This window comes from Thunnus albacares, chromosome 3 (assembly GCF_914725855.1).
Source record: "Thunnus albacares chromosome 3, fThuAlb1.1, whole genome shotgun sequence".
NCBI lineage: Eukaryota > Metazoa > Chordata > Actinopteri > Scombriformes > Scombridae > Thunnus > Thunnus albacares.
In genome coordinates this window covers 5,165,066-5,177,003 of record NC_058108.1, presented here as the reverse complement: position 1 = coordinate 5,177,003, position 11,938 = coordinate 5,165,066, and the positions used below count along the sequence as shown (strand labels likewise).

Here is an 11,938-nt window from a genome sequence, read left to right as displayed (position 1 = left end):
TTTTGATAAACACTCCTAATAAAGCACCATTGACCAGTTATACCTCCTAATAAACCATAATTGCCAGAATCTTCCAGTTTTACTTCACCTTAAAGCTTATTTAGGAGCAGTACAAGTCAGCACTTCTAATGCTTGTGGCTTTGTGCTTCCCCCTGCAGGATCATGAGGGAGCAACCGAGTGTGGTGCTGAGCGCGGCCCACACAGTGGCCATCCGTATGTCTCCTTTTGTCAGACAGATGGACTTTGCTATTGACTGGATGGCTGTGGAAGCTGGCAGAGCCCTCTACAGGTATTCTGCTTCTGCTCATAGTCGGCTTCTTTGTGCAAACTGAACTTTATCATCATTCACTCAAGCATTTACAGTTTATTTGTCTCTTCTCATCTACAGACAGGATGACCAGTCAGACTGCACCTACATTGTTCTGAACGGACGTCTGCGTTCGGTCATCCGCAAGGCAAACGGCAAAAAAGAACTAGTAGGGGAATACGGCAGAGGAGACCTCATCGGAGTGGTGAGAGAACGAGGCTTTTTCGCCTCACAGTCACGGTCTCATTCTGATGGTGGTTAAAAGAAAACTCCGCTATCAAATTAAAATGTGGAACTGAAACCTTTAAACGACAAACCCAATAATGTCGCTTGAAATGTTGATCACAGTTGTTTTTACGCACAATATTTTTTAACTCTGTTGATCAGATATAGATCTTCATCAGGCACAACCATCATTATATATACATGTCTCAAAGCAATAGGAATCCACTCTTAAAGGCCATTGGTGACAACCCAGTTATTTACACCTGTGCTTTTCCTATTGTGACATTTAAAAATATCCTTAGAAAGAGTCCGGGAATGATCAGCTACAGGCAACGACTGGAAGGCAAAGTTATGTAAATGACAAAAAAATAAAGTAGAATAAAATGAAATAAAAATTATTTAAAGAAAAAGAAAAACAATCATTATTACCTTCTTGCTAGCATTACTTTTTTGAGGTCTGAATCAGGCCTTTGAGACCTCAAAAGTTGAATGTATCTAACAGTGTCCTGCTATTTGCTTTAAGGTGGAGGCCTTGACCAAACAGCCAAGAGCCACCACTGTCCACGCTGTGAGAGACACAGAGCTGGTCAAACTGCCCGAGGGAACGCTCAACAACATCAAAAGACGATATCCACAGGTCAGTAACTTCACCTTGAGTACTGTTGAAACTTTTGAAAATCCAGTCAGGTTGTAGTCGTACGTACTGATGCTTGATGTCTGTGTTTAGGTGGTGACGAGGTTGATCCACCTGTTAGGCCAGAAAATTCTGGGGAACCTGCAGCAGGGTCGCGGACCATTCTCAGGTAAGGTGATGATGATGATGATGATGAGGACTGTAAAAGCAGAAATGGTTGTAATCAGAATCAAGGTTTTGGCCTAGTATGCCGACACATACAAGGAACTTGACTCAAGAACCATGAAAACAACAAATTTAATAAAAACACAAAACATACTAAACCTGCATTAGGCAAGAATGTATCCTCCTTTCACTCACTGTGATTCTGCCTTTCAGGTTCAGCCCTGAGTCTGCCCGGTATGACAGCCAGTGCCGACGTAACCAACCCCGCCAGCAACCTCTCCACAGTGGCTGTGCTGCCTGTATGTGATGAGGTGCCGATCAATGCGTTCAACCTGGAACTCAGCCATGCCCTCAGTGCCATCGGTGGGCACTTTTTTTCTCTTGAACTGCTGGATTTCTGTTTAGTTGCAGTATTTTTTTGATGTTCATACATTTTTATCCCTTCTCTGACATTTAGGGCCCACTCTGCTATTAACCAGTGACATAATCAGAGAGCGACTGGGTGCTTCTGCTTTGGACAGGTTAGTTTGACAGTCAGAGACAAGAAACCTCATCCCAAAAGTCTCTGAACGGCAAACTTTTCTCATGATCTCCCACAGTCTTTTTTCTCTTTTTAAGTATGTCTGTATTCATCACTGTCATTTCCTTTCTCTATGTCTCCCATTCGTTCTTCCTGTCATCAAAGCCTCTTTATCTTGCATTTCTGTGGTTACTTTCCATTACTTTATCACCCTCTCATTCACTTACTGTGTCTTTTTTAGTGTACGGAAACACTCCTCCATATCATCATTCCTTCTTTTCCCCTCTATTCACCAGTATCCATGAGTACCGTCTGTCCGGCTGGCTGGCCCAGCAGGAGGACATCAATCGGATTGTCCTTTACCAGACTGACAACAGCATGACCCCATGGACTCAGCGCTGCATCCGCCAGGCGGATTGCATCCTCATTGTCGGCCTGGGGGACCAGGAGCCTGCCTTGGGAGAGGTATGTGTGTGTGTCTGGGAAAGGAAAGGTGGAAGGGCAAGAGATTAAGAAAAACAAGCCTTTCAAATACAAATACAGTACATTTACTCTCTCTATCTCTCTCTTTGCCTCCAGTTGGAACAGATGTTGGAGAACACAGCTGTTCGGGCTCTGAAGCAGCTGATCCTTCTACACAAAGAGGACGGTCCAGGCCCCTCCAGGACAGTCGAGTGGCTCAACATGCGTAGCTGGTGCTCCGGGCATCTTCACCTCAAGTGTCCCCGCAGGGTCTTTTCCAGACGCAGCCCCAGCAAACTGGTACAATAATTTTTTGTTAGTATATTGCATTAAAATCATAGTGTACTATAGTTTTTTTGAGATCTTGGGCTGTGTTATAACATCGGTCTTGTATTGCTGAATGTTAATGTGAAGCTGATGCTTTTACTGTGTTTTCATGAGTATTTTCTGTGTGTGTGTGTGTGTGTGTGTGTGTGTGTGTGTGTGTGTGTGTGTGTGTGTGTGTGTGTGTGTGCGTGCGCAGAGGGAGGTATATGAAAAGGTGTTTGAGAAAACGGCAGACAGGCACAGTGATTTCTCTCGGCTGGCCCGAGTCCTGACAGGAAACAGCATCGCTCTGGTGCTGGGAGGAGGTGGAGCAAGGTGAGCAGAGTCTGCCAGTGAGATCTGAGCCCTAACTAGCTGTACACACATGTAGCGAACAGCTTCTGTCTTATAATTCTTAGAGTTTTGAAATAGAGTATTAAAAACTCCCCCTTCAGATTACCATTGTGTACGGTAATGCAGGGAAGGATTTCTAGTGTAAAAATACAACTCAATCACTTGTACTGTTTTGCCAAAACTAAATTTGGATGTTGGGAATGAACACTTGTATACCACAGGAACATTTCAAGTCATTATTTTACCACTCAGTAGCATATACAGCTGGACACAGGTGAAGTCATTTCATGAACTTGCTGGGTGTTTTCCCTCCTGCAGAGGCTGCTCTCATGTGGGTGTAATCAAAGCTATGGAGGAAGCAGGGATTCCTATTGACATAGTGGGTGGGACTTCGATCGGCTCATTCATCGGCGCTCTGTACGCTGAGGAGAGGAGCGCCGTTAGAACCAAACAGAGAGCCAGAGAGTGGTCAAAGGTCAGTATACGTTATCCATTAATCAGTCATTTCTTTAATATCATGTTGAGATGACATTTTTTAACTTTGATCATGAAAGAAAAACGTGTAATTCACTCAATTTAACATCTTTCAGTCGATCAGAAAATGAATGCTTAGTAACTGATAGCAAACAAAAACCCTTATGGTATTGATTTAAACAGAAATAGTTGCTGACGAATATACACATGTCTGATTTTTATATTTTTTTGTTTAATAGGCAATGAATTCGGTATTTAAAACAGTCCTGGACCTGACTTATCCCATCACCTCCATGTTCTCCGGATCAGCCTTCAACACCAGCATCTACAAAGTGTTTCAGGACAAGCAAGCTGAGGTGAGCAGTTTTTGCACAAATTCATCTTTCCAAAGAATTGATTTACTGTACCACTGCAGTAAAGGGGGGGGAAAGTAAATAATTGCAAAATGAATAATAAGCTTTATGACAGTGATATAACCATTGTGTCCGCAGGACCTGTGGCTGCCGTACTTCAACGTCACCACTGACATCACAGCCTCGGCCATGCGTGTTCATCAGGATGGTAAGTGACAGCTGAACTGACTGCAGGGGGAACCGACCCTCGCTATCCAATGACTGTTTTAATAGAAATGCAAAGTATACCTTTTTTAAAGCTTTAGAAAACACTTTTTATGAAAATGATTTAGTAGCTGTAGGTTAGCCCACATAAATGCAAACACACACACACACACACGGCATGAATACTTTACTGCTAAAATGTTTTTTTTAATACATTTTTCTGACATTTAACACAACTCAATCCAATAATACTATTCTGAATGACAGAGAACTAATGTGTGAAATTGGCATCGTCATCAATTCATGTTTCAAAAGGAATTAAACAGAGTAATGCTTGCAGCAGTCAGTCAGAAGTAAAACGGCACACTGACTTATATATCGGCATGTTGCTACACTCAGTCAACTTCAGAAGTGACTTCAGGCAGTATAATATTTCCTTCCTACAACATATCTATAAATATTGTATTAGCAGGCACAACCTGAGGCAATACATAGCTATAAAAATGTAACCGGAGTATGCATCGTCTAGAGTGACTGGACCGCATGCTTTCAGATTTATGGCTTCAGGTGGAATACTCCAAACTAAATTGAAGTCGGTGTGCTCTCAAAGTAACGTGGACGACGGGCACTTTGAGCAAACACCAGTACGCTCGCTAAGGCTCGAGGTGTGTGTTCATTTAATAATGTCCACGCCAGCTGGAAGACCTTGCACGACTCAGTGGGAACAGACAAAGGACGTATTAGAAGTAGTAAAACTTCACCGTCATAGCGCAAAAAGGCTCAGAGAACGTCCCACGTGACATTTATTGATGAGTTGCGAGCAAGGATACTTTAGTGACTGGTGAAGAGGAGTGAAAAAAGTATATAAGTGGCTGACCTGCACGCACTGCATCTCTCCTCTTTGGTTGCAAACGCGCTTTTTTTTTTTCCCTATAAGAACATGCCAGTTTCAATCCAGTTTGGAGTATGCTGCAACCAAGAGTTTATAAGAATATTTCACAGAATATAGACCAAATAAAACACTGTGTAGATGTTTCTGTGCTTGTGTCTGTATTTGCTGATATAATGGCAAATGTGCTCTGTTTGACTTGCATAAAAAAAATGCACCATCACTAACATTAGCTGAAGTAGATGCCTGAGATGAACCCCCCCTTCCCCCTTTCCCCCGCCCCTCCACCCCGCAAATCCAGTGTGCCATTTTCTATGCAATGTAAAATCAGCGTAATGCTACTTTCACAGTATTGTACGTCAAATTAAGACATTGCCAGTTTCATTATAAAGGCAATATTTTGAATTATGATAACTCTAAGGCTGAGTGCTGGATTTAAGGGGTTTGTGGGTTTGCAGGTGAGTCCTGCAGGAAAGTATCGAATGCTTCTGTTCGCATCTTGGCATGTGTATAAACCGCTGGAGCAAAGCCTTTTCCTTTCTTAGTTTCATTGTTCCCATCATCTACCTCTTTTACTTTTACTTTCTGTTTCATTTCTTTTCTTCCTTTCTTTTTCTTTCTTTTATTCTTTCTGTCTTCCTTTTGCCATCTTTCTGCATCTATATTTTTTTAATTTTCTTTCCTCTCCTCCTATTCTTTCTATTTAATACCTTTTCATATGCTAAATCGATCAAGCTGTAGCCTTTTTCATATTTTTTTTTTCCCCATCACATTTCTATCTATAACTCCCAGATCGTGCCCTAGATAAACCCCTTACGTCAGGTCTTTCTGCACATAGAGAGACATCACAGAGCCGCCCATCTATAGGTGACGCAGTAGGCTAAATAACTTGTGTAGCTGCTGACCCCAAAAACACTTCCCATGTCCATGTCAACATGTAGGATCCAGAACACTCCACCTTGCCTCTCTACTTCCCTTCCTCGCTCCTTTTTAATAACATCCCATGTTGCTTCCTTCACTCCTTCACCTCCATTCTGTGCTTTCTGTAGTTTTACTTGCGTGTCTTTGTCAAACATTGCTAGTGTGGTGCTATTCTGAGTAATGTCATATTGGCACTGAAAAGGAAAGACTTGTTCTGCACTATTTTTTTTTATTGGTGTACAGGTACACAGTGTCATAAGTTTGCATTAAATCTTTTATCCAGTGAGAAAGACGACCAAGATCTGAAACTAGACACAGCAACTCTTTCCTGTAAAACCTTAGTCCAGTTTCCCTTGCAGTTTCCTCCTTATTCTACAGTTTGGAGAATTTAGTTCAAGGCCCAACAGTACTTCTTGAAGTGATGGGCTACCTCTCTCTCTCTCCCTCCCTCCCTCTCTCTCTCTCCTCTGTCTCTCTTTCTCTCTCTTTGCTCGTCTTCCTCTCGCCTTGCTTGTTGAACCAGTCATCTAACAACGCTAATACTGTTTTTTTTTTTAATATGCTTAATGAAAACATCAAACAAACCTAGCATCACTGTCTCTAGGTAACAAGCTAATGACATATATCTGTTGTCATCCATTCAAGATAGTGTATATGTCGTCATTAATGTCATAGGCTGGTTGTATTCAGTATTTTGGTATCTTGTATGTCATTGTTTTGAATTAAGATGTTCACGCTTCCGTATTTAGCCTTGAATAGTTCAATTTGATTGGCTTTAGATTGGTCTTAGAGTGTGCTTTTATATGAAATTGGCTTGATATTAGATTTTGTTAAGTTTTGTTGAAACTGTAGGCTGAAGCTCGTAGTTTTGTTGAGATTGTGTTCCCCTCTTCTCTCTGTCCTGCTCCTGGCAGCTTCTCGCATTCTTCTTCTCCCCTATGTCGCTGGCATCTCTTTCTCTCTATTTCTTTCTCTATCTCTCTCTCTACTTTTCTCTTTTTTTTTTTTTTTCAGCATTCATCTCTCTCTCTGTACTCTCTTTGTCCTTCTCGCTATATATTTAAATCTGTGACGTGGAGTCCGGCCCATATTTGATGTGTTCCTCCTTCTCCATCTCAATTTCCCGGCAGGTTGCGTCTGGCGCTATGTTAGAGCCAGCGCCTCCTACACCCCCTATTTACCTCCCCTCTGCGACCCCAAGGATGGCCACTTGCTTGTGGATGGTTGCTATGTTAACAATGTCCCAGGTCAGATTTTAAACGCCCGCTCACCAAAACCTCCTCTCTCATCCCTAAGTCGACAACCAGTCACTCGGCTACCCTCCTCCTCCTTCTTGTCCTCTACCTCCCAGTTCTCACACGTAACTAACCCACCATGACCAGTTGGACATTGGGAGCCCATGGTTTGGAAGGAAAGACTAAATCAAAAATATGTATTTTGGATTGATCCAATCGGTTTATTATCCAGTAGTACATCTCGTTCCCTCCAATTTCAAGATTTTCGTTTCACACACACACACACTTTTTCCAGTTTGCTTGGTGCCACCTCTTAATATAACCGCTGATCCTCACTTTCTTATTGGATTTTAGGTTTTACTCATGCATGTCCAAACATCTATGGGTCACAGAGAGATGCATGTTGGTCTGGCTTCTTCTGGCCCCCCTATATTTACTAAAAAAAAAAAAAAATCTCCCTTATCCTTTTTATCTCCATGGATTTTGCTCGTAAACACTGATGTATTCATGCACCACTTTTCTTGCTTATTTCAATATTTTTTTTTTTTTACAAAAGTGCACTTACTAACTTGCAGGTAGCTCTGCGAGGCTCATGTGAATCAGACAGGTCAGTTCGCCTTTTAGCCGGATTTTTCATTTTGACACTCAAGGCACAGACAAGAAACAGTACCATATGTTTAGATTAAAGGGAAGCTGATAGTTTTGAATGTGACACTCTGCAGTACTCTCCCGCCTCACTGGATATTGTGCAGCTCTCCACCATGTCAGCATCGCATCTGTCTGTCATTTTGGATCATTGTGCGTTTCGGTAGACCTAAATGTGTCTGTCCTGTGGACTGAACTGCAGCCTGTTCCCCTTGTTTCCCATGGGGACCCTTCTTGGGGGAATTTCTTCTGTTTCATTTCAATCATCTTCACCAACAGGAACATGTTTGGTTTCTTCCACACTGCACCTGTCTTCTCCCCTGGCTTTGCTTGCTTCTATGTGCATGCCAGCGTTGGACACAGTGAGCCAATCTATATATTTCTCATAAATATATATTGATGGCATGTGTTACCTTTTTTTTTTTTTATTTCTTTTGTAATTATTTGGGAATATGTGTTCTGGATCCTGCTGTTGCCCACTGTAGCCCCTTTTACAAACTGAAAAAGACCCTTTTGTTTAGAATAAGAGATGATAGCTCTGTAAGGAAACAGAAAGTGGTAGATGGTTAAGTATTTCCCTGAAAAATAGTATTTCAGTGAGACAGTTCTCCTCACAGACTTCACATATACTCCACGCACAGTTGCACCCCTTGCTTTTCTCTGCGGTGCTCCTTATCCTTCCAACCCATGCAACACCCGGCCTGCTCCTGCCCCCTGCTGGCACTGAGCTGTACTGAGGCACTGGGCAGGCTGGTTGCTCCCTGCCATGTTCACGGTGAGACATCTCCAAATTTGTCACAACATCTTCTCCTTCTCTGACATGTTGACATTACTGTAGGTCCACAACAACATTTTTTCTACCACTAAAGCTCAGTTTACAATGATTAGTTTCAACTTCAGTGTATAGTATCTGTGGATTTGGCACAAACTTAGGAAAGGAGCTAATTCTTATAACAACATGCAACAAAGAAAGCGCTGCTGTTGGGACATAGTTTGGAGATTCAAACAGCCTTGGCACTCTGTGATGGTTGCCATTTACTTTTTTACCTTATGCACAAGTCACACAGGATCTGTGTGCAAGGTAATGAGGTTTGCAGTGGTGTACAACAGAGTCTAAAGGTGGGCAGAACCGCCGTCCTAGCGTCTGCAGGGATCGGCTACCTTCCTTCAGCCGATCTCTGTCTGGTGTTGAGATTGCGGTCTGCGTCGACACTAACCTGAAACGTATAGCAAACGTTATTGAGATGTTATCCCCCCTTCCTCCTCCCTCCTCCCTCCTTCCGTCCCTGGTGTGCCAGGCTCTCTGTGGCGCTATGTGCGTGCGAGCATGACCCTCTCGGGGTACCTGCCGCCTCTCTGCGACCCCAAAGATGGCAACTTGCTCATGGACGGTGGCTACATCAACAACCTGCCAGGCAAGTAGAGGTGGTGTCCCTCCACAGTGTCCACCAAACTCCTATCCCCCAGAGGAGGGCGGAAAGTGGAGTGAGGGATGGGGATGCTAATTAGGGGAGGGGGCTTTGATCAAGCTAGCAATGTTTACATGATGGGTAAGTATATAGCTGTGGGCTTGTTTTAATACTGGTGGAGGGAAGTCCAGTGTGCTGAGATTTCCCCATCTGAATACGGAGACGAATCAGACCATTACTGATTCGGTCTGATTAATGCATCTGGTGAGACAAATTGAGTCTTAAGCAACTCAGAGAGCAAATTACCTTCATCAGACCCTAAATATTCTGTTTATTATGAGATGGGGAAAAATCAGCATTTAGAGTTGGATATTTGAAAGTGATTCTAAATGAAGACAAGGGTTCACTTTGTCACTGTGATATAAAAACAGATTGAACTAAGAAATACCACATTGGATCGGGGAACGTGGTATTTGTCAGTCCAACAACCTGGTGTCAGAAACATGTAGACGTAAAAATCAGAGGAGTTTGCATCAGTATCAAATTTGAATTTGACATTTTTTTTACAACTGGGCTTTGGGTAAATTCCAGCTGAGATTTAAAAGCTTCTGGGATGGAAAAATAAATGATTTCTCATCAATCTTTTACTGACAAGACACCAGTTTGCTTTGAGATTGGGATCTGGTTCCCCTCATGTAGAAATGAACATTTTCTGTAGGGCTGAGCGATTCAATAGTATCATTTATCGGCTCTCAGCACAGTCATATCATAATGATATGAGCTTATCGTGCTATCTTTCTTCAAATACACATGTGAGGAGTGAACAGTGAAACAGAGTTCTGCTTTGAACTTCAGTTAATTTTCTATTTGCAATATCCTAATCAATATTGTGGTAATGATTTCAACAGTGTCGCCCAGCCCTGCCTTTCTGTTTAGCTTAGCTTAATTTTAAAAGGAGTATTTGCTTCATTTCAACCAGAGGAAAGATAAGTGGAGTCTGTTTTAAAAAAAGAGGGGAAGAATGTTTTTTTTGTCTGCGGACCATCAGGCACATCTCAATTACCTGAAAAACGCATTAGACCAAATGCACAAATTCCAGTAATGTTCATGCAAAGCACAACTAAAGTAGGAAATAAAGAGTTTCTGACATTTATGATGGTGCGCAGATGAAAACTCCCCCGAGTCTGTCTCTGTGTAGTTATTGTAAAGAATGTACTCTGTGCTGATGAAACACAGCCACATTTCACAGAGCTCTGGCCTGAGCTATTGTAATTCTCTATTTGGTATGGGAATCATGTCTCATTATCTCCCAAGCAATACTCGCTGCTGAGGTTTGTGAAATGTGGTGCTTTCTGGGCCCAAAGATTGATCCAACTGAATGGAGCCTTGTAAAATCAACATCCTTCATTTCTGAACTTTATTAGTCTGCCTTTTCCCGAAGGAGTTTGTGCTCAATCAACCGCATTTTAAGTTGTTCTTGGCTCACTGGATCCGTGCTTTGGTCTTCTGGGATGTCTTCCTGTTTCTGTCTGTGAATAGGCTCAACACCACAAAAATGCTCACTGTCCCAAAGCTCGTTTTAACACTAGCAAGGCAATGAGAAAGGTCATGATTTCGGACCCAGTGCTTGTTGGCTAGGAAAGTATAGTTAAGTATTTTCCTTTTTCAAAAATTCCAGTGTTCTGTCTCACTAATTTTTCCATAAATTGTCTACAGACTTAACGACAACTTAAAAAATGGATGTTTTTGTGGTGCGAGTCCGTTTGTCTCTTAAAATGAAGAAACAGAAATTACCCTGAAATAAGCCAAGTAACACGAGAATTATTGTCTTATCATCTCTGCTGCTGGATTTTGTTGTGCTGTGTTTGTACGTCTGCGTGTTTGTGTGTCTGTGTGTGAATGCTGTTCACCCCACAGCGGACATCGCGAGGAACATGGGCGCCAGAACAGTCATCGCCATTGACGTGGGTAGCCAAGATGAGACCGACCTCTGTAACTATGGCGATTGCCTGTCTGGCTGGTGGTTGTTGTGGAAACGAATCAATCCCTGGGCGGAGAAAGTAAAGGTACGGTATGGTAACTTACGATGACCAAGCAACATATGATATAGAATACTGACATGATTCTCACACCACTTACCTCACCAGGTGCCAGACATGGCAGAGATCCAGTCGCGGTTGGCTTATGTGTCATGTGTACGGCAGTTGGAGGTGGTGAAGAAGAGCGCCTACTGCGAGTATATCAGACCGCCCATCGACCGCTTCAAGACCATGGACTTTGGCAAGTTTGACGAGATCTATGTGAGTAACTTAACAAATATTTCTTGTTTTTTTATTTATTTGGGGATATGTAGCATTCATACACAATAATACAGTCTACCCTTGACAAGTATTGATTTAGATACAGCGAGCAATGAGAGCACAGTCAAAACTTCCTCAGTCTTCCACCAGTCATATCGATAGTCTGTCGTTCTGGGAGGAGAATGTGGATTCTGGTAGAAGTTCTTTTGCATATTTGAAGGTGAAGGCCATGTTCAGACAGACATGAACACTGCATGAACAACGCAGCACCATCATTCATTTAGGATGTGGGCTCAAGAAGGATGATGATGCAGAACTGTATTGTTTGGCAAAAAACTTGGATCCGGCTTATTGTTTTCTGTAACGCAGTGTGACATTATCTTGCAAATCACTGTGTAGCCCAATCAAATACATGTTGTAATATTAATACATGAGTTATAATCCTGTCTCATAGTATTATAAGCTTTCAAACTCGACTGTACGTGACCTCAACACCTATTAACACAGACAATAAGCTGCTAGCAGTGAAGATGC

General features: G+C 42.3%; 1 protein-coding gene across 2 annotated transcripts in view; it reads left to right on the top strand.

The window, feature by feature from the left end:
• pnpla6 (patatin-like phospholipase domain containing 6) overlaps positions 1-11,938 on the top strand; it is a 32,610-nt gene that overhangs the window by 15,981 nt on the left and 4,691 nt on the right. The window contains exons 18-32 of one of the 2 annotated variants that reach the window (XM_044345939.1): positions 159-290; positions 390-513; positions 1,057-1,170; positions 1,261-1,336; positions 1,546-1,695; positions 1,790-1,853; positions 2,149-2,317; positions 2,432-2,614; positions 2,838-2,956; positions 3,293-3,449; positions 3,688-3,804; positions 3,940-4,009; positions 8,994-9,110; positions 11,022-11,170; positions 11,252-11,404. In XM_044345939.1, coding sequence (XP_044201874.1) covers positions 159-290; positions 390-513; positions 1,057-1,170; positions 1,261-1,336; positions 1,546-1,695; positions 1,790-1,853; positions 2,149-2,317; positions 2,432-2,614; positions 2,838-2,956; positions 3,293-3,449; positions 3,688-3,804; positions 3,940-4,009; positions 8,994-9,110; positions 11,022-11,170; positions 11,252-11,404 — 1,894 coding nt within the window. Of the gene's footprint in view, positions 1-158; positions 291-389; positions 514-1,056; positions 1,171-1,260; positions 1,337-1,545; positions 1,696-1,789; positions 1,854-2,148; positions 2,318-2,431; positions 2,615-2,837; positions 2,957-3,292; positions 3,450-3,687; positions 3,805-3,939; positions 4,010-6,945; positions 7,063-8,993; positions 9,111-11,021; positions 11,171-11,251; positions 11,405-11,938 lie in introns of both variants that reach the window. The other variant, XM_044345937.1, reaches the window with a different exon arrangement.